General features: G+C 43.3%; 2 protein-coding genes across 2 annotated transcripts in view; both read left to right on the forward strand.

Annotated features, from left to right (window-relative positions):
• LOC112612395 (zinc finger protein 813-like) overlaps positions 1-22,328 on the forward strand; it is a 101,985-nt gene that overhangs the window by 8,776 nt on the left and 70,881 nt on the right. The window contains 5 exon segments of the mRNA XM_025366857.1: positions 209-1,317; positions 1,486-1,905; positions 2,403-2,448; positions 2,451-2,559; positions 2,561-2,735. Of these exon segments, the coding sequence (XP_025222642.1) occupies positions 209-1,317; positions 1,486-1,905; positions 2,403-2,448; positions 2,451-2,559; positions 2,561-2,735 (1,859 nt within the window).
• Positions 12,762-13,651, forward strand: LOC112612767 (vomeronasal type-1 receptor 4). The gene is given in 4 exon segments (XM_025367684.1): positions 12,762-13,071; positions 13,074-13,389; positions 13,391-13,458; positions 13,461-13,651. Coding segments are annotated over 4 exon segments (885 nt in total).

The raw sequence follows: 22,328 nt of genomic DNA on the forward strand, positions 1-22,328 counted from the left end.
GTCATGATACTGGAAATAGGCTTCCGTAGAAATGATTTGAAGCACATGTAATAGCCCTTTATTTATTAAAGAATCTTACTCCTTTTGTGTTCTTAAACTTTGAAGATCATGTTTGGGAAGTTTAAAATAAGTATTGTTTTTTGTGTCATATTTACACATTTTAGTATGCTTTACCATCTGTACACCTACTGGTGTTTATATTTTGTAGATATCTCTTCCAAATGCATGATGGAGTTCTTGTCAACTGCGCAAAGCAATAGAGAAGTGATCCACACAGGAACATTGGAAAGACATGAAAGTCATCACATTGGAGACTTTTGCTTTCAGGAAATTGAGAAAGATATTCATAACTTCGAGTTTCAGTGGCAAGAAGATGAAAGAAATAGCCAGGAAGCACCCATGACAAAAATAAAAAACTTGACAGGTAGTACAGACCGATATGATCATAGTCATGCTGGAAACAAGCCTATTAAAGATCAACTTGGATCAAGCTTTCATTCACATCTGCCTGAACTGCACATATTTCAGACCGAAGGGAAAATTGGTAGTCAAGTCGAGAAGTCTATCAACGATGCTTCCTCAGTTTCAACATCTCAAATAATTTCTTGTAGACCCAAAACCTATATTTCTAATAACTATGGGAATAATTTCCTGAATTCTTCATTACTCACACAAAAACAGGAGGTACACATGAGAGAAAAGTCTTTCCAATGTAATGAGAGTGGCAAAGCCTTTAATTGTAGCTCACTCTTAAGGAAACATCAGATAATCCATTTAGGAGAGATACAATATAAATGTGATATATGTGGCAAGGTCTTTAATCGGAAGCGAAACCTTACATGCCATCGTAGATGTCACACTGGTGAGAAACCTCACAGGTGTAATGAGTGTGGCAAGTCCTTCAGCCAGACGTATTCCCTTACATGCCATCGTAGGCTTCATACTGGAGAGAAACCTTACAAATGTGAAGAATGTGACAAAGCTTTCAGTTTCAAATCAAACCTTAAAAGACATAGGAGAATTCATGCTGGAGAGAAACCATACAAGTGTAATGAATGTGGCAAGAACTTTAGTCAGACGTCATCCCTTACATGCCATCGTAGACTTCATACTGGAGAGAAACCTTACAAGTGTAATGAGTGTGGCAAGACCTTTAGTCGAAAGTCATCCCTTACATGCCATCGTAGACTCCATACTGGAGAGAAACCTTACAAGTGTAATGAGTGTGGCAAGACCTTCAGTCAGGAGTTAACCCTTAAATGCCATCGTAGACTTCATACTGGAGAGAAACCTTACAAGTGTAATGAATGTGGCAAAGTTTTTAATAAAAAAGCGAACCTTGCACGTCATCATAGACTTCATACTGGAGAGAAACCCTACAAGTGTACTGAGTGTGTCAAGACATTCAGTCGAAATTCAGCCCTCGTAATTCATAAGGCTATTCATATTGGAGAGAAAGGTTACAAATGTAATGAGTGTGGCAAGACGTTCAGTCGAATTTCAGCCCTTGTAATTCATACAGCAGTTCATACTGGAGAGAAACCTTATAAGTGTAATGAATGTGGTAAGGGTTTTAATCGAAAAGCACACCTTGTATGTCATCATAGACTTCATACTGGAGAGAAACCCTACAAGTGTAATGAATGTGGCAAGGTTTTTAATCGAAAAACACACCTTGCACATCATCATAGGCTTCATACTGGAGATAAACCTTACAAGTGTAATGAATGTGGCAAGGTTTTTAATCAAAAAGCACACCTTGCACGTCATCATAGACTTCATACGGGAGAGAAACCTTACAAATGTAATGAATGTGGCAAGGTTTTTAATCAAAAAGCAAACCTTGCACGTCATCATAGACTTCATACTGGAGAGAAACCTTACAAGTTTAATGAGTATGGCAAAGTTTTTAATTGAAAAACAAAGCTTGCACATCATAATACAATTCATACTGGAAAGAAACCTTACAAGTGCAATGAGTGTGGCAAGACCTTCCGTCACAATTCAGTCCTTGTAATTCATAATTCATACTGGAGAGAAACCTTACAAGTGTAATGAATGTTGCAAAATTTTTAATCAAAAAGCAAATCTTGCATGTCATCATAAACTTCATAGTGGAGAGAAACCTTAGAAATGTGAAGCATGTGACCAAGTTTACAGTAGCAAATCAAGCCTCGAAAGACAGGAGAATTCATACTGGAGAGAAAGCTTACAAAGGTGAAGAATGTGACAAAGTTTTCAGTCACAAGTCAAACTATGAAAGACATAAAAGAATTCATACTGGAGAGAAACCATAAAATTTTAAGAGTTTGTGTCAAGGCTTTCGGGCGTGATTCACACCTGGTACAACATACTAGAATTTATACTGGAGAGAAACCTTACAAGCATAATGAGACTGGCAGAGCCTTGATGAGCAGTCAACACTTATTCACCATCAGGCAATCCATGATGAAGGAAACTTTACTAATGTAATGACTGTCACCAAGGCTTCAGTAAGGCTACAACCACTGCAAATCATTGGAGAACCCATAATGAAGAGAGATCATACAAGTGTAATAATTGGCAAATTTTTCAGACATCGTCCATACTTTGCAATTCATTGGCAAATACATACTGGAGAGAAACCTTACAAATGTCATGATTGAGGCACGGTCTTCAGTCACGCTTCATCGTATGCAAAACATAGGAGAATGCATATAGGAGAGAAACCTCACAAGTGTGATGATTGTGGCAAAGCCTTTATTTCACATTCACACCTCATTACACATCAGAGAATCCATACTGGACAGAAATCTTACAAATGGCATCAGTGTGGCAAGGTTTTCAGGCAGACTTCACTCCTTGCAGAATATCAGAAAATTCATTTTTGAGGTAATTGTTCCAAATGCAATGAGTATAGCAAACCATCAAGCATTAATTGACATTAAAGTGTTTATGTTAAGAGGACTGGGCCAACCACAGTGTCTCACGCCTGTAATCCCAGCATTTTGGGAGGCCAAGGCAGTTAGATCACTTGAGGTCAGGAGTTTCAGATCAGTCTGGCCAACAGACATGAGCCACTTTTCCCAGTTTGCTTTTTGTTCTTTAACAAAAACTGATAGGGATTTTTATGGATATTGTGTTGAATCTAAATCACATTGGGTTATATAATTATTTAACAACATTAATTTTTCCAAACCATCAATATGGGTTATATCTCTGTATATGTTTTTAATCATATTGATCTATGTTTGTAGATATCAAGGTACAAACTTCTCACCTTTTTACTTTTATTCCTAAGTATTTCTTACTTTAAGTTCTCTAGCAAATGGAAGTGTTTTTCAATTTTGTTTTAAAATTGTTTATTGTTAATGTATGGAAATTCAACTAATTTTTGGTGCTGATATTGTATTGTGCAGATACACTGAATGTGTTTGTTAGTTCCAGTAGTATTTTGACTGACTCTTTGTGATTTTCTACACAGAAGATCGTGTTGTGTCATCTACAAACAAATATAATTTGACTTCTTTCTTTCTGATTTGGATGGGTTTGATTTCTTTTGCTATTGCATTGCTCTGGCTAGGACAGCCAGTATTGATTGAATAGAAGGGGTGAGAGCATTCTTGCATCATGTGAGATCCTACAGGAAAAGCATTCCATGTTCCTTGCTTTGTTATCTACTCATTGGTCATTTCATAGATGGTCTTTCTATTGTTGAAGTAAATTTCCTTTTCTATCTATTTTGTTTAGGATTTCCATGATTAGTGGATGTTGAATTTTGTGAAATACTTTTTCTACATCTATTGAGATGATGTGGTTTTCATCTTTCATTTTGTTCAAGTGAAATATCACATTGATTTGCTTGAATATGTTGAACCATCCTTGCATTCCAGAAATAAGTGGCACTTCAATATCTACAATCCTTTCTATATCCTCTTGGATACAGTTTGCTAGTACAAGGGGTCTTCAAGAAGTTCATGGAAAAATACGTATTTTGCATATTATGAGAAAAATCGTGTGTGAATTTCCCAGTTTTTGCACCAAAATAAACTGGTACAAATCTGTTATGTCTGAAGAGGATCTAGTTTGAGGCACTCAGAAAGATAAGACATGAGTTTGAAAAGAGACTGTATCTGCTGGACGCAGTGGCTCACGCCTGTAATCCCAACACTTTGGGAGGCCGAGGCGGGCAGATCACCTGAGACCCAGAGTTCGAGACCAGCCTTGCCAACATGGAGAAACACCGTCTCTACTAAAAATACAAAATTAGCCAGGCGTGGTGGCGCATGCCTGTAGTCCCAGCTACTCTGGAGGCTAAGGCAGGAGAATGGCTTGAACCCAGGAGGCAGAGATTGCTGTGAGCCAAGACTGCACCATTGCACTCCAGCCTGGTCAACAAGAGCGAAACTCCGTCTCCAAAAAAAAAAGAAACTCTATCAAAGCAATATAAATCCTGCTAAAATTGAAACAAAAAGAAGCATCAAATTTACAATGAGACTAGATGCAGTGGCTCAGGCCTGTAATCCCAGCACTTTCAGAGGCCGAGACAGGTGGGTCACATGAGCCCAGGTATTCAAGACCAGCCTGGGCAACATGGTGAAATCCCCTTGTCTACAAAAAATACAAACATTAGCTGGGCATGGTGGCATACGCGTGCAGGGCCAGCTGCTGTTGAGTCTGCGGTGGGAGGATGGCTCGAGCCTGGGAGGTCAAGGCTGCAGTGAGCTGTGATCATGCCACTGCACTGTAGCATGGGTGATGGAGCAAGATACTGGCTCAAAAAAAGAATACTTATGGTAAGGTTTGGGTAGAGGAATAATGAAATCATTGATGCTTTATGATAAGTTTATGGAGACAATGCGTAAAATAAATCAACAGTTTGTAAATGGATAACTTATTTTGAGTTGGGACAAGACAATGTTGAAGGTGATGCATGGAGTGGCAGGCACAGCATCCACATCAGTTTTTTTGTTTGTTTTTGTTTTGTTTTGTTTTGTTTTGTTTTTGAGATGGTGTCTCACTCTATCTCCCAGGCTGGAATGCAGTGGCATGATCTCGGCTCACTGCAACCTCTGCCTCCCAGGTTCAAGTGATTCTCCTGTCTCTGCCTCCTTAGTAGCTGGGACTACAGGTGCCCCCCACCACATCAGCTAATTTTTGTATTTTTAGTAAGACGGGGTTTCACCATATTGGCAAGGCTGGTCTTGAACTCTTGACCTCGTGATCCGCCTGCCTTAGCCTCCCAAAGTGCGGGAATTACAGGTGTGAGCCACCGTGCCCCCTCCACATCAGTTTTACAAAAAAAAAAAAAAAAAATTTTGTTTGTGCCACAATGAAGAGGACTGACAGGTAACAGCAGAAACAATAATCAGGAGTTCAAGAACAGGCTGGTTAACATGGTGAAAACCCATCTCTACTAAAAAATGCAAAAATTAGTTGGGTGTGGTGGCGGGCGCCTATAATCCCAGTTACTTAGAAGGCTGAGGCCAGAGAATCACTTGAACCCGGGAGGCGGAGGTTGCAGTGAGCCAAGATGGTGTCATTGCACTCCAGCCTGGGCTACAAGAGCGAAACTTTGTCTCAAAAAAAAAAAAAAAAAAAAAAGGTGTCAAGCCCCTTCTCTTCCTCTCTCCTCTCGTGGTGTGTACTTGACCCCGCTTCTTGCCAGATCTTCTCACAGGACTTTCAGGATTAAGCAATTCCTGGCCAAGAAACAAAAGCAAAATTGTTCCGTTCCCCAGTGGATTCAGATGAAAACTGGTAAGAAAATCCAGTACAACTTTAAAAGGAGACATCGGAGAAGAACCAAGCTAGGTCTATAAGGAATTGCATATGAGATGGCACACATATTTATGCTGTCTGAGCATCACTATCACGTTACCATATCAAGCTGAAAATGTCACTACCATCTGGAGAGTTGGACATGTTTTATTGGGAATATATTTTTTCTCTCTGAATCTGTTATGAACCCATTGGTTGGCTGGGTTCAGTAATAAATATGTGAGACTTTTCATTTCAAAATAAAAAAGGGAAACTATGTAATTTCATAGAGTACCTTAATTTCTGTACTGCCTTTTTTTTTTTTTTTTTTTTTTTTTGAGATCGAGACTCCACTGGGTTCAGTGGATCACACCTGTGGTCCTGGCACTTTGGGAGGCTGAGGTGGGAGGATTGCTTGAGACCAGGAGTCTCCTGGGAATCTTGTCGTCTCCTAACCCAATTCATGACAGACCCTTGGACTTTACTGTTATGGAAAATCTATATAAAGCAGTATCAGTGTGTCAAAGCATTATGTCTGTCACAAGCTCATGAAAGGAAAATAAAAATTACTAAGCCAAAGAGAAAGGTCAACCTGAGAACTGCATCAGAAAAACCTGCCTCCCATTTTATTCCTAAATGAGATAGCTACAAAGACGAAAATAAAGCTACATAGAGGCTGGGCGAGGTGGCTCACACCCGTAATCCCAGCACTTTTGGAAGCCGAGGCAGGTGGATCACTTGAGGTTGGGACTTTGAGACCAGCCTGACTAACATGGAGATACCCTGTCTCTACTAAAAATACAAAAATTAGTGGGGTGCAGTGGTGCGCGCCTGTAATCCCAGCTACTTGGGAGGCTGAGGCAGGAGAATCGCTTGAGCCCAGGAGGCGGAGCTTGCAGTGAGCCGAGATCACACCACTGCACTCCAGCCTGGGTGACAGAGTGAGACTCCAGCTCAAAAAAAAAAAAAAACAAAAAAATTCCAGCAAATACCATATGTTATAATAATTCTTTGCCACAGAAGAGAATCAGTTATGGTAAGTTCCTACCTGGAAATCAAAATGTGAGTTTCTACTCTGTCTTCAGGTGCCTTCCCAGAGATGCCCCCAAATTTTCTTACAGCAGTGGAGATATGGGATGGACTGACCCCCCACGAAAAGCCCATATAAAGCAGTTCCCATTTCCCTCCACAAACTGCGGGCTCCCAGGAAAACTACCTTAGATTTTCGTGCAAATCCCATTCTTTTCGGGCCTTCTACAGGATGACAGGGGCCTAGAGGAGGCAGTACTAGGTGGAGTTACCTGGGTGCGCATTTGTTGGGATGTGATATTTTATGGCTACTCGCAAGGTCTGTTATCAGTTGTCTGTCTTGGGGAGAATGTGCAGTCACCATGGTGCAATAATAATCTATCCAAGGACCACACAGGTCGCCACAGGTGCTCAGTCAGCGTGATCCACATGCTGTGATGTGTGCTCTGGCAGGAAACAGATGGACACACTCAGTCCTGTCGATGTGTGAACAGGGAGTGTTGCAATGCCATGGTTTATTCACAATCACCATGGAATCTGATGTGGCGTTTTAAAAAATGCATAGATCTATTGCAACTGGTATGAAAACATCACTGATTGGCCAGGCATGGTGGCTCACACCTGTAATCCCAGCACTTTGGGAGGTCGAGGCAGGCAGATCACCTGAGGTCGGGAGTTTGAGACCAGCCTGAGCAACATGGTGAAACCCCGTCTCTACTAAAAATACAACAGTAGCCGGGCGTGGTTGTGAATGCCTGTAATCCCAGCTATTAGGGAGGCTGAGGCAGGAGAATCACTTGAACCCGGGAGGCAGAGGTTGCCGTGAGCTGAGATTGTGCCATTGCACTCCAGCTGGGCAACAAGAGTGAAACTCCATCTTCAAAACAAAACAAAACAAAACAAAACAAACCCATCACTGATTGGGGAAAGCTACTGAATTAGATAAATAACTGTAAATTTATATTTAAATATTGAATCATGAACAGAATATCTGAATGGTGTGTATATACATATATATTTTGTATGTGATTTCAGATGCAGTTTTAGATATTCTATGAAATTGTGTAGGCGTAAGGATACACCTCAAACTGATGAAAATTATTATGTCAATATAAATGGTTACTTTTTATTTTAGTGTTTAAATGTTTTATCGTTACATTTGTTCAGGTGTGTATTAATTTTCTATTTATGCATTGCCACGGTTTACCAGCCATTTACTACAGCACTCATTTATTTTCTCACAGCTCATAGATGAGAAATGTGTCGGGTTTTTCTGGGTACTCTGGTCTCACAAGGCCAAAATCAAAGTCAGAGCCATGGGCTCTATTCTGGAGACTATGGGGGCAGAATTTCCTTCTAAGCCCATTCAGATTGTTGTCAGAATTCATTTCTTTCTCCTGGTCCCCATATATTCAAAATCCAGCAGGTGAAATCACCCTCGCGCTCCTGGGTCCTAACTTCCTCCTCTACTGCATCTCTCTGACATACATTTCTGCTTCAAGGCCACATAGGACCCACCCAGATAATCCAGGATAACTTTATTTTCTTTTTCTTCTTCTTCTTCTTCTTTTTTTTTTTTTCGAGACTGAGTCTTGATCTGTCAACGAGGCTGGAGTGTGGTGGCACGATCTCTGCTCATTGCTACATCCGCCTCCAGGTTCAAGCGATTCTCCTCCCTCAGACTCCAGAGTAGCTGGGATTACAGGCGCTCGTCACCACTCCCAGCTAATTTTTGTATTTTTAGTAGAGACGGGGTTTCACCATGTCGGCCAGACTAGTCTTGAACTCCTGACCTCAAGTGATCTGCCCGCCTTGGCCTCCCAAAATGCTGGGATTACACACAGGTTTTCTCTTTCAAAGTCAAATGAAGCCAGGCATGGTGGGGGGTGCCTATAATATCAGCTACTGAGGAGGCTGGCGTAGGAGGAACGCTTGAACCCGAGAGGTGGAGGATGCTGTGAGCCAAGATCATGCCACTACACTACAGCCTGGTTGAAGAGCCAGACTCAGTCTCAAAAAAAAAAAATCAAATGACTGGTAACCTTCATTAAATTACCAGCCAATTTCCTTTTGGCAGGTAACAGCATAAACGCAGGAGTAGCACCAGGAGTTGGAGACCTGGCTACATCATTATAGGACCAGTAAACTAATTTTGCACTGAGAAGGTAATTTGTCAACCTAGCTAGAGAATTATTACCATTTGGGATATTTCTGTTAAGAGAAATTGGTATCCTATATATTGCTGAACTATATTGACGATACTATATTTAACATAGTTATATTACTAAACATCAATATAATTATATAGTAATATGTATTTCAATATTGGTAAACTATATGTTTCTATGAAATTTCTATATAATTTGGTATTCAGTTGTGCTCACAAGTTTATTGATTTTATTTATTTATTTATTTCATTTTTTTTTTTTTTTCTTGAGACCAAGTCTTGCTCTGTAGCCCAGGCTGGGGAGCAGTGTTGCGATCTCGGCTCACTGCAACTTCTGCCTTCCGGGTTCAAGCAATTCTCCTCTCTCAACCTTCCAAGTAGCTGGGATTACAGGCACATGCCAGCACGCCCAACTAATTTTTATATTTTTAGTAGAGACGGGATTTCATCATCTTGGCCAGGCTGTTCTCGAACTCCTGACCTCAGGTGATCTGCCTACCTAGGCCTCCCAAAGTGCTAGGATTACAGGCGTGAGCCACCACACCTGGCCATATCTGGACTTCTTATATACCTCCTTCTACTGCGGACTCTACCTGTCAAACTGAAATATAAAATACTCACGTGACCCATCCTTCTGTCTGGATGGTGAGTTCAAAGTGTGCTGGTCATGCCAGTCAGTATTATATGAGAGGGCAGCAGCCAGGCTGCTAGATATGGGCTTGTGGTTCTGTGACCTCACCTGCTGTCACAACTGCAATGATCATTTTACCTGTCACAGCTATGACAGTGCAGTCCTAGGAAGCTATTCTTTTTTTAAAACTTTTTCCCCCTTGTAATTACCAAGAAAACATTTACTGATTCCTAGATAGCATCTCCAAAGGGATTTTGGAGTGTCTTCTCCTTGATTCCTGGAGGCAGAGAGGGTCTCACAAGAAGGAAGCAGGAAATACTGAGCTCTGGTACGTCAGGGACTGAACACACACCTGGTATGTCTCAGTGGATTCTCTGAATCCCAGAGAAATCTTTCCACCCAAAGTAGGTTTCCTTACAATATTCAGACCTTTGATGGTTTAGGTTATATGCAGATAAATGGAATCAGGCAACGTACCTAAGAAGGATTTTGAGAGATTAAAAAAAAAAAAAAGTAAAAGGAAGAACATGAAGCCATTAGTTCACATTAGAAATTTTGGAAGTCGCTGCTCTGTCTTCCAGAAAATAGACCTAAAGACAGTTATACCATTCAACCCAGCAATCCCGTTACTGCATATATGCCTAAAGGAATATAAATTGTTCTATTATAAAGACACATGCATGTGTATGTTCATTGCAGCACTATTGACAATAGCAAACATGAAGTCAACCAAAATGTCCATCACTGGTGGACTGGATAAAGAAAATGTGGTACCTGTACACCATGGAATACTATGCAGTCATAAAAAAAGAATGAGATCATGTCCTTTGCAGGGACATGGATGGAGCTGGAGGTCATTTTCCTTAGCAAACTAACCCAGGAACACAAACCCAAATGCCACATGTTCTCATTTGTAAGTGGGACGTAAATGACGAGAAGACAGATACATAGAGGGGAACAACACACACTGGGACCTATTGGAGGGTGCAGGGCGAAAGAAGGGAGAGGATCAGGAAATATGACTAATGGGTACTAGAATTAATACCTGGGTGATGAAATGATCTGTACAACAAACTCCCATGACACACGTTTACCTGTGTAACAAACCTGCTCATGTACCCCTGAACTTCAAAGTCTTTTAAAAACAAAGGAAATCTTGACTCTATCTCTCAGAACCTGGACTAGAGATTCATCTTAACTTCCAATGGATCTCCCATTGACAGTCATAATGAAGTAAGAAGAAGAAGACAGGGAAGAGGCAGTGTAAAACCATGGCATAAATTTACCAAGGATAAGCTGACTGTACTGCAGCAGTCATTTGCACAGAATCCTTATCCTGATTTTACAACCAGGGAAGAACTGGCTGGACAGTCTCTTGTCCCGTGTTTGTAATTGATAACTGGTTTCAAAATAAAAGAGCCAGACTGCCACCTAGAGAGAGACACAGAATGTTCGCTGCCGGGAAACTGCACGATTCCTTTGCCGAAGGCCGCCCGTTTACAAGAATCCAGGGAAATCAGGTGGAATCTCAGGTGGATGACCCTGAGCAGAACTTCTTGTACCCGGGAAGTTCTACTGGGTGGAACTGGCCACTCTTCCGTGGAGACACAGGGGATTCCCAATTAACATGATGGCTCAAATAACTCTAGCCTTATGAACTAAAAGGAAACTAAGCTGTGATTTGGAGTATCCAGGTGACACAGAAAATGGCCCTTCTCGAGTTAGCTCAGCATTATTTCCTCATCTTTCTGCATCTCCTCCTCAGTATTCTGAAAGGGACAAGCCTGAGATGGGGGGAAGCCAGCATGCAAGGCCCTCCCGTTTGCACTGTGTTCATGGTATACAGGGAGAGAGGCGGAGAGCTTAAAAAAAAAAGAGAAGCCTAGACCTGTGTAATTTCTATGAGTGTTCTGGGACATACTGTTTATAAAAAATCAAGTTATTGAATAGTTTGATAATATGATAATCATGAAAATAAAGGACAAAGCAGCAAGTAATGATTAAAAAAGAAAAAAAAAAGAAGGAAATCGAATCTCCAAATCTGCTATTTCAATTTATCAAATGCACAAGATCCCATGCCTTACAGATTTAATTTTCCATATATGCTCTATATTAACACCTTTTACAAAACTCGCCTCAACACTTACTGTTTTAGTTAATGTATGTACTCATTAATTGATGAGTATATGAACTGAAAATCATGATAATTTAATTTCTACCCGACTCTGTTTTATGATCCTCTAGTGTTTCACTTTACGTAGTTAGGACATGATATCAGAGTGTCCATTAATTCCTGTGGTAGGTGCCATCGTACTTTCTTTCCTGGCATAAAAAGAAGTGGGTCTCTCTGTAGCTGTCCTGATATGGGGCCAATCTTTTAAATCTAATTTAGTCATGAGGCAGATTCCTGTAATTTTATACTCCAAGCAGTGGATCTACATTTTATCAAGGTCTTTAAAGATTTATTCATAATTGCTATCAGTCTATGGGGTAATATTGTACACATCAATGGAAACTGGTCAAAACCAAAATTATAAAATTAAATGTCACCTGCGTAAACTATACAGACAAGGTATTAAATAGAAATTAAATATGTATGTTCGTTATTGGAAGAACTCCGCTAACTGGCTTTGACAGTAGAGCATGGTGGTTAACGCACTCTGAAATCAGCCCAGACAAGATCAGTCCCCATTCCACCCCAAACACGGTGTGAATTTACACAAATCATGTCATCTCTCTGTGCTTGAGTCCTCTTGGTCTTTATAATGGTGGTGCCTGGCTCATAGATTATGAAGACTATGGAGGTGAATACATGTCTGTTCTTCATAGCAAAGAGCAATTCATTGCAAATACACTTAAAAGAGGACACATCCAAAGATGGCAAACTCTTCATAATAGAAAGGAACTTTATGAAGTATTTCTATTGCATTTCAGCTGACTTTATTATTTATTTATTTACTTATTTATTTTGAAACAGGGTGTCACTTCGTCATCCAGGCTGGTGGGCAGTGGCGTGATCTTGGCTCACTGCAGCCTCAACCTCCTGGGCTCAAGGAATCCTCCCATCTCAGCTCCCACCAAGTACCAGCTGCCTTTTAAATGTCGCTCATGCATCACATTCTCTGCAGGATCCTGTGCCTCTGAAGGTGAGTAGCAGCCTGTGGGAACTGACAGAACGGCTGCTGGGATGGGGCAATGGGAATGATGTTCTTATCGCAGACTACAGTTAGAATCCTGGGGAATTTCTCTCTTATTTACCATTATCTGTTCTTTTCCATCACTGGGTGCAGGTTAAGGTCCACAGATTTGATTATCAAACACCTAATTGTAGCCAACACCTTATTCCTCCTCCCTAGAGGAGTGCCACAGACAATGGCAGCTTTTGGGTTTAGACATTTCCTGAATTATTCTGGATGTAAATTTCTTTTTTATGTCCACAGAGTGGGCGGGGGAGTGTCCACTGGCAGCACCTGCCTCCTGAGTGTTTTCCAGGCCATCACCGTCAGCCGCGGGAGCTCAGGTGGGCGGAGCTTGAAGGGAAAGCCCCCAAGCACGCTGGCTCCTGTGTGTTCCTCAGCTGGCTCCCACACATGCTGGTGAATAGCATTGTTCTCATGCACGTGACTGGCAAGTGGAGTAGCAAAAATACCACAAAGACCAAAGGTCTGGGATACTGTTCTGCTGCTCATCACCAGGACACCAGAGAGTCGCTGCACGCGGCACTGCTGTCCTTCCCTGATGTGATCTGTCTGGGGCTCGTGCTCTGGGGCAGCAGCTCCATCGTTTGCATCCCGCACAGGCACAAGCAGTGGGTCCCCCACATCCTCCCCTGAGTCCAGAGCTACCAAAACCATCCTCCTGGTGAGCACTTTTGTGTCCTTTTACACTCTCTCTTCACCTTTCAAGTTTGTTTGGGTCTTTTGAATAATCCCAGTCAGTTGGTGGTGAACATCTCTGCAATGATCAATGCAAGTTTCCCAAATGTCAGCCCCTTTATTCTCATCAGTGGAGACTCCGGTGTATCCAAGCTTTGCTCTGCTTGGCTGAGCACCACGAAACCCCCTGATCTTATCAGAAACATGTGAATTGTACATGTTTGTACAATGTTTATGTTTCTTCGTTGATCTCTGTAGACCCATAAACAGGATTGTGAAATGAGGCTTGTTAGTGCTGTGCTGGCCAGCAGGGGTCACTGTTTCCTTCTGTACCTCCTGATCCCTCCCTCCACCCACACCACACTGGAGCAGCTCTGTGGAAAAAGTGGGATCAGCTTAGAGGTTTTTGGGAGGAAGACACTGAAACGTAAACGTTATAAGAAAGTAACGGTGTACAAGCACACATGCCTCATCCCTGTGTCCCTTGGAGTAGACGGGGAAATGTGTGCAGATGCGAAGTTCTTGCTGCCATTTTCTTGATGAATAATAAAATACATATTTTCTCATATCCAGAAATCACATGCCCTCAGCCAACATCCATAAACTGACAATCTTACTTGTTGACTTGCAAGTAAGGTAAAAATATAAAACCTTTTGCAATTTCTGATAGTTCTGGTGATGCTGAGACAGGTATGACTTTGTGTAAGAGGAAGGTAGAAAGATTCTTCACCGGCGTGGTTAGCAGACAGAAAACGGCTCTCTGGAACAAGCAGCAAATTCTCTCACCCAAACTGGAGTGAAATGAGAGTAAGATTCCTCCACTCTCTAACCCTTAAATGGGGCTGTTGTGTGAGGGGGAGGATTGAAATGAGCTGTCCGAATGTGATTTATCTGTGGCTCATTCTCCTCCTGGCAGGAGGAGGAAAGGACAAGGAGTCCCCGAAGCTGACACTGAGTTCATGGGGTTGAGCTGACAGTGGTCAGCAGGCTGTGGTCAACTCTAATGAAACGAGGCCTGTTAGTGCTGTGCTTGCCAGCAGGGGTCACTGTTTCCTTCTGTACCCCCGATCCCTCCCTCCACGCACACCGCACTGCAGCAGCTCTGTGGATAAAGTGGAATCCGCTTAGAGGTTTTTGGGAGGAAGACACTGAAACTCCGTTTTTTTGTTTTGTTTTGTTTTCGTTTTTGTTTTTAGATGGAATCTCACTCTGTCGCCCAGGTTGGAGTGCAATGGTGCCATCTTGGCTCATTGCAACCTTCCTGACCCGGGCTCCAGCAGTCCTCCCGTCTCAGCCTCGTGCCATGTTTCCCAGGCTGATCTCGAACTCCTGGGCTTAAGTGATCTGTCCGCTTGGGCCTCCCAAAATGCTGGGATTACAGACGGAGCCACCGTACCTGGCCTGAAACACTGTTAGTCCTGTTGCATGCAAGGATTTAAGTCACCAACCTAAGTGGATTCCGGGAAGAAGAGTCAGTAGGTGCAGGAGTGGGAAAAGGTGCTACGGATGGTGGGGTGAAGTGTGGCTGCAAACCGGCAGAAAGAGACAAGCTTCTGACCCTGAATAGTCACCAAATGCTGGATGGTGCAATGCTAAGAACGCAGCATAGGCCGGGTGTGGTGGCTCATGCCTGTAATCCCAGCACTTTGGGAGGCTAAGGTGGGTGGGTCATGAGGTCAAGAGATTGAGACCATCTCGGCCAACATGGTGAAACCCCATTGCTACTAAAAATACAAAAATTAGCTGGGTGTGGTGGCAGGCGCCTGTAGTCCCAGCTACTCAGGAGGTGGAGGCAGGAGAATCACTTAAACCTGGGAGGTGGAGGTTGCAGTGAGCCAAGATGGTGCCATTGCACTCCAGCCTGATGACAGATCAAGACTCTATCTCAAAAAAAAAAAAAAAGAAAGAAAAGAAATGCCGCACGACCATGCTCTGAAAAGCTAAAAAAGAATCACACCTCCCCATTGTCATGGCCCCTACCACACACACACACACACACACACACACACACACTCACACACTCCTATCCTAGCTTCCTCTGGTCTGCTGGACCCTCACAGTCCCTTACCCATGCCATTGTATAGCATATACTTATTAGTCTGTGTTTCCATAGAGAAAAATACAAAACACAAAAACAAGAACCAAACTCAACAGAGAGGGTTTGTGCTAATTCAATGTCCTGTTCGGTTTCTGCATCAGAATGAACAGCAGGAATTGATGGGTTGCGTGTTTTGGGGCTTCCTGTCTCTATGTACCAGAGGAAATTATTAATCTGGGTGGGGTGCAGGCAGGGACGTGTGAGACTAACTCTCCTGCCATTTGCCACTAGTTGGGGGCGAGTCATTAGGATGCCTATGAGTGCCTCTAGCCTCTGTTGTCCCAAATCCTCACTATGCAGATTATGTTCTGTGTCTCGGCAGGTGAGAGGAGTTGCTCTCAGTCTTCCTGTGTGGGGTGTGATCCCCGCTCTGCCAGCAGAGGTAACTGACAGAACCCAAAGAAATGCAACCTTCTGTTTTCCGGGGAAGGGTTATTGAAGTTATGTGAGCTGACTTACATTGCTCAGTGATTCCAGTGGTGGACAACGGTTGTAGCTGATGATTTTGTCATCTGCAGCCTCTGGAAAAGGGAGATAGCCTCCACCTAGAGGTGCCCGTGGGGTCCTAGTTACCCTGACACAATAATAGTCACACTGATTTTGATCATTATCTGTCAGCTTGCTAGTGAGCTCTTGTCCTCACCAAATCCTGACCCACAGACATCTTGAGGCTCCCCAACTTGATATTCCAATTTTGAAACGGAACTCTACAAAAACCCCTGAAAGCCTTGCTTATTATACAGACATGGTATATTCTAGAAGGAAAATGGACCAGTCCAGGAACATCTGAGCGCTAAAGGAAAAATCAAGATCTATTGTCGGTGAAAATGTTATGTCCTTCTCCACTGTCGGAAGCAAAGCTGTGGCATTATGGGGTCCCAAATGTAGCACGTACCCCCTAAATGTCTGGTCCACGTTCACTGGTGGGTCAGAGTAGTAGATTCCTCACGGTGTCCACAACAGAGACTGTTCAGGCTCAGTGCCAGCCACGTGGAACCTGAAGCAGGGGCGGCCTCTCCGCTCAATGATCAGACTCAGGGCCGGGCGTGGGGGCTCCAGCCTGTAATTCCAGTCGTTTGGGAGGTTGAGGTGGGCGGATCTCTTCAGGCCAGGAGTTTGAGACCAGCCTGGCCAACGTAGCGAAATGCCATCTATACCAAAAATACAAAAAATTAGCTGGACGTGGTGGCAGGCACCTGTGATCCCAGCTACTTCGGAGCCTGAGATGGGAGAATTGCTTGAACATGGAGGTTACAAAAAAAAAACAAAAATCGTCAAAACTCAGGGTTTTGGCCACTGCCCACATTCTACCCATTCATTCATCCCCGTTCAAACCAGAGACTGTCTGATGAAGCACACCCTCTTTGAGGCTGCAAACTGGAAACAGTCTCAGCTGCTGATCTGACAGTCGCATGCGTCATTTAGGAGTCCATGGAAGGGACTGTGTTCTGCGGCACCTGCCCATAATCAAGCTCTGGAGGGAGCCTGAATGTGTCTCATGCAGAGCTTGTCGCTGCAGGCCAGGCTTGTGGTTCTTGGGGAAAGTCGATCTGTTTACCTCGCTGTTGGGGACGCCCCTGACCATTCCCGGCAGAACGAGCGCATTGGACTTCTGACCCACTTCTGGAGGTTTCAATCATGTCTCACCACTGTCGCCACCGTCAGCGTCACGCCAGCTGACTCCAGCCACACCACCTGTCCCTTGAAACTCATTCTTGTCAGCTTTTAGACTTTTGGGACCATTTTCACTCTGACATACTGAGACTTTAATCACCAAATCTACTGAAAATGGGCCAACTGTCTGATTTTACTTCCTTGTTTCCCCTCTTAATCCATCAGTGTTGTTTAGGTAATTTGTTGACTGAATGTGGCTGTCTCCAAAAGAAACGATCTCTTCTTGACAGCCTCCAGGATCATATGAAATCACTGGGGGCTATGAATCTATTTCCAAAGTATGAGATTTCTCCCTCTGGCCATTCCTTGGCACAATATGTCATTCTTTCTCTGAACAGCAGCCCCAGGCCAGTCTACTTTGCCCATGATGACTGGCAGCCCAGCTAAAAGCAAGTTTATGGAACTCGAAGTCAGTTACAATCAAGGTTTATACAAAAATCTTTATCCCTGTTTCACCTTGCTCTTAGGGACAAGTGTCTTGGAGACAGTAGGGGATGATAAGAATAAAAGTGAAATTCTAGGTACCAGAATGGGACTGACTGACTCTGTGGAGGGAGAGGGAGAGTGACAACCTGAAACCTGGAGAGCAATCAGCTTAGGTCCTACGAGCTCTGAAGAATGGAGGGACATTCATTGCCTTTTGTCTCCCGTAATCACCTCCGTGAGTCCCGGAAAGAGTCTCGCTGGAAATCGTGTTGTGCCAGGACTGTGTTAGTTACGGTTAAGCCAGATGGCAGGGCAGGTGCTGGGGGTTCCCGTGCGTTTGGTCTCCACGTCACCCAGAAGAGTCCTTTGGGACTGTTCCCTCCTTCTGGGATGTAGACGTGGGATTCACACAGTGAGGAGTGTGCTCTTTCGGTGCCCACCTGTCCTCCTTGCTCTGTGAGCTGCGTCTCCTCCTGTTTTTGTCCCACATAGAGACGAATGTATGTTTATTCCTATTTGGATAAATCAGAGAAACAAATCAAGTAAAGGAACTGTAGACCCAGCCCCCAGCATAGCCTGATTCTTTTCTGTTCCTTTTCCCAGTGAACTAATTTCATTATGTCGGTGCAGAGAGATTCCCTGAGATGGGGTCTCTCAGAACAGATGGCAACACCATACATCTTGAGAAGGTGGTTGGAGACGGCAGGAGTCCTAGCGAGAATCAAAACTTGTGCCTGATGTACTACAGGTGTATCTACAGGAGGTAGATGGATCCAGGAGAGATCCTAGAGCCCTGGAAGAGACTATTTAGAGCGGGCAGGATCCCTGCAGGAGAGCAGAGTAGCAGGACACAGGTTCAGCAGCCACTTCGGGAGTCAGACGCTCACAGCTCAGCCTCTGTGGTAGGGCTGATCTGCAGAGCAATGCAGAGCCTGGGAAAGCTCTGATCACACGTGGAAGATGAAACTCTGGGCTTCTATTGGTCCATTTTCCCACTGCTACAAAGAACTATCTCAGTGGGCAATTTGTACAGGAAAGAGACTTAAGTGACTCACAGTTCCACATAGATGGGGAGGCCTCAGGAAACTTACGATCATGGCAGAAGGGGAAGCAATGTATGTCTTACCATCGTGAAAAGCAGAGACAGAGAGAGTGAAGAAAAGCACATGCTTTTAAACAATCAGATCTCGTGAGAACGCACTCACTATCAGCAGAACAGCAAGGGGGAAATCCGCCCCCATGATACGATCACCTGCCACCGGGACCCTCCCCTGATACGTGGGGATTACAATTAGACATGAGATTTGGGTGGGGACACAGAGCAAACCATGTTAGAGCTCATGGAGAAGTATCCTATGTGATGGCACATCCTGCTTCTGTGGGCGTGACAGTCTGGGCTCTTTCTTGCCAGAGAAGCGCTGACAATAATCATTTGAGGAGCATGTATAGATAGGCTTTCTTTATTCTGAGTTTCTTGAAAAAGGATTCAGAGGAAACATGTTACTTCCAATTCGAGTGATAGTGGGGAGTGACTTCAGCAAAAAGGACAGATTAGGGAACTCGGGGTGGGAGTGGGAGCTGTCCGTCCACAGAAATCTCAGAAGGCCCAGCACAACCTGCCAGAATTAACCTGATCAAAACTTGTACTTTTTTTTTTTTTTGCCATATAGCTTTATTTTTAATCAGCGTTTTATTGTGCTATATTTTGTAAAGAATCTATTTTGTCACTTTGTAATGTGTCTTATGCACTACAGTCTATTTCTGAGTTTTGAGCTCCACCCATCTATCAGTCTGGCCATCAACCAACATGTCTTGCAGGGGTAGCTACCCTCATTTTGTTCTTTTCCAGAGTTTTCTTGGTTATTCTCATTTGTGTTTTCATCTATGAGATTCTTGCAATAATATCCATAATTCCTAACTGAATGTATCTATATTTGGCCAAATTAAATTTATAAATGAGTTTATGAACAATTGATTTTTATAATATTGATTTTTTTAACCCAAGTCCATGCTGTAACTTCTTATGTGTATGTTCATGTATTTCAGAAATTTTCTACTTATTTCTTATGTACATTTCACATATTTGTTAAAATTATTCCAAAGTATATTTTATTTTATTATCATTTTGTAATTTCATTCCCCACCCCAAATCTAACTTGCAAATTATTATTTCATATATATGTAAGTACCTGCTGTGTGTAATTTAAGGCCATGTCATGGGTTCAAACCGATTTGTAACATAAACCCCTCAATTTTCCCCATTCACTGGAATGACTACTATTCCATATCCACAACAAGCACTGTTGGGTTGAGGGAAATCAGGGTGGAGACGAAGCAAAAGTGAAGAGAAAACATTATGTAACCCACACATGCGGCAAAACGAGCTCCCTATGGATCAATAGGTAATTATCTAAAGTATAAAATACTTAGAAAATATTAACATTTATCTCATACTATACAATATGGAAATTATAAGGAAAAGACAAAACAATACCCAATTACTTTTATATTCCCTACATCAAAATATATACATTTATGTGGTAAAAGATTGCATGATCACCGTGTAAAATGAAAATAGGAAAATACATAAAACATAACAATATGTAAAGCAAGTGACAATATGTATGTTCGATTTAACACCCTATAGTAAAATAGGCTAAACTAAAACTATAAAATAGAAGAAAGTTTATATCCAAGCAAATAATATGAGTCAACCAAAAACTAAATAAATATAATCAATAAGCATTTAATACATCTTGACTCAGTTTATATATAAAACAAATAAAAATCAAACAATGAGATGGTTTTGCCATGATATCATCAAGTGTAAAAAGATAAACTTTTCTCAATAAAGATGCATTTCAGGTTTGGGGGTGTGAGTCCTGCATGAACTGCAGGTGAGAGACTGAAGAGACAGAGACTTTTCTGAATTAAAGTGGAAGTATACAAATATATATATTAATTTTTGCTGTACTTTATAATATACAAACACATATGGATGATTACACCATAATATTTGTTGCGATTCTACAGAAATGCGTGACTCTCAGGAGACATCCAAAAGACAGCAAATATCTCACATGAAACTGAATAGTAACGTTCATCCTCAATGAAACACAGAGTTCACCATTCTGAGTATATTGTTCAAGTTATTTTCCTATTTTCTTTCCCCAGGATCTAACATATATTAACACCGTGTGTCTAAAGTCATCCCTGCTGGGCATCTGGAGGAATCTGAGAAGGGGCAGGTCTTTGTTGTGACTCTCAGAGCAGCACCTACTGCTGGACAGGGCCAGACACCCCATCTCAAGCCCAATCTCATCCACCGACAAGGTCCGTTATCTCCTGTCCGGGAAGAGGCGGGCCTGTCTCCGTCCTGGGAGGCGCTCTGGGCTTCTCCTTCATCCAGAGATGTGCCCCAGGGACCAGCCAGTGGGGCTGGGAGGAACCCCCCTCAGCAGAGAAGACACAGGTGCCTGGGTGGCCGAGGCCTGGAAGGTCTGCACCATGGTGCACGGAGGCCCCGGAGCTGGGTGAGCCCAGAAAGCTGCCCTGGGGTCCGCGGGGACTGTGCCTGCTGAATCTGCACCTGAGCTACGTCTTCACAAATGGCCTCAGACCTAGAGTGCAGGGAGATCCCCTGGCTTTTCTGAAGTGGTGGCCGGTGGTCCCCTGGGGAGCAGGACCTGGGCTGCTTACTGCCCTCACCCAGTGAGGGCCCGCGGGGAGCTCTTAAGGCGGGAATCATGGGTCTGCGTGATGTGGCTGCTGTGCCCACATCAGAGGGTTTTTCTTTCTTTTCCAAAGTCAAGCTGCACTAATCCAGACCAGGGATCCCACCCCTGGGCTGCGGACCGGTCCCTGTGGGTGGCCTGTTGGGAACTGGACCGCACAGCCAGAGGTGAGCAGTGGGTGAGAGAGCCTGACCACCTGAGCTCGCCTCCTGTGAGGTCAGCAGCGCCACTGCATCCCAGAGGAGTGGGAACCCTACTGTGCACGGCGCATGCGAGGGATCTGGGTTGCATCCTCTTTATGAGAATCGAGGATCTCAGGCGGAACAGGTTAATCCTGAAACCATTCCCCTGTCTGTGAAAAAACTGCCCTCCACGAAACCAGTCCCTGGTGCCAAAAACGCTGGGAACCGCTGATCTAGACAGTTCTCTGCTAAGGAAGCACGTGGTTGAGAAACATCAGACTGGTTCCCACGGACCCTGCTCTGGAGTCTCAGCAGGCGCCTGGAGGTGAGCCCCACTGACCTCTCCTCTTCCCTCCCGACCTCTTCAGCTTTGGTAATGAAAAGCTGCATCCTCTTCGGTCCCCAATTCCTCTCTGGGTGTCAGGAGCTCTAAAACCCTCTCAGCCGCTGAGAAATCTGTCTGTCTGTCTCACAGCATGTTCATCCGTGCATCATGAAGGACACTCACATGGTGACGTGCCTTGGCTCATGTGAGTAACACTGCAGCAAGCGTGGGGGTGCAGATATCTCTTGGAAACACTCATTTCCTTCAGATACACACTCAGAGGTGGGATTGCTGGATTGTATGGCCATTTTGATTTTTTAAATTAAAAAGAATCTTAATTCTCATATTGTTTTGAGTAAAGTTAGATTATAAAAGCAACTCGATGCTTTTTATAATTGTTTAAGAAATAATTGCTCTGCCAACTGACTGTCCCAACAACAGTGTACAG

Source organism: Theropithecus gelada, chromosome 19 (genome assembly GCF_003255815.1).
Source record: "Theropithecus gelada isolate Dixy chromosome 19, Tgel_1.0, whole genome shotgun sequence".
Lineage (NCBI taxonomy): Eukaryota > Metazoa > Chordata > Mammalia > Primates > Cercopithecidae > Theropithecus > Theropithecus gelada.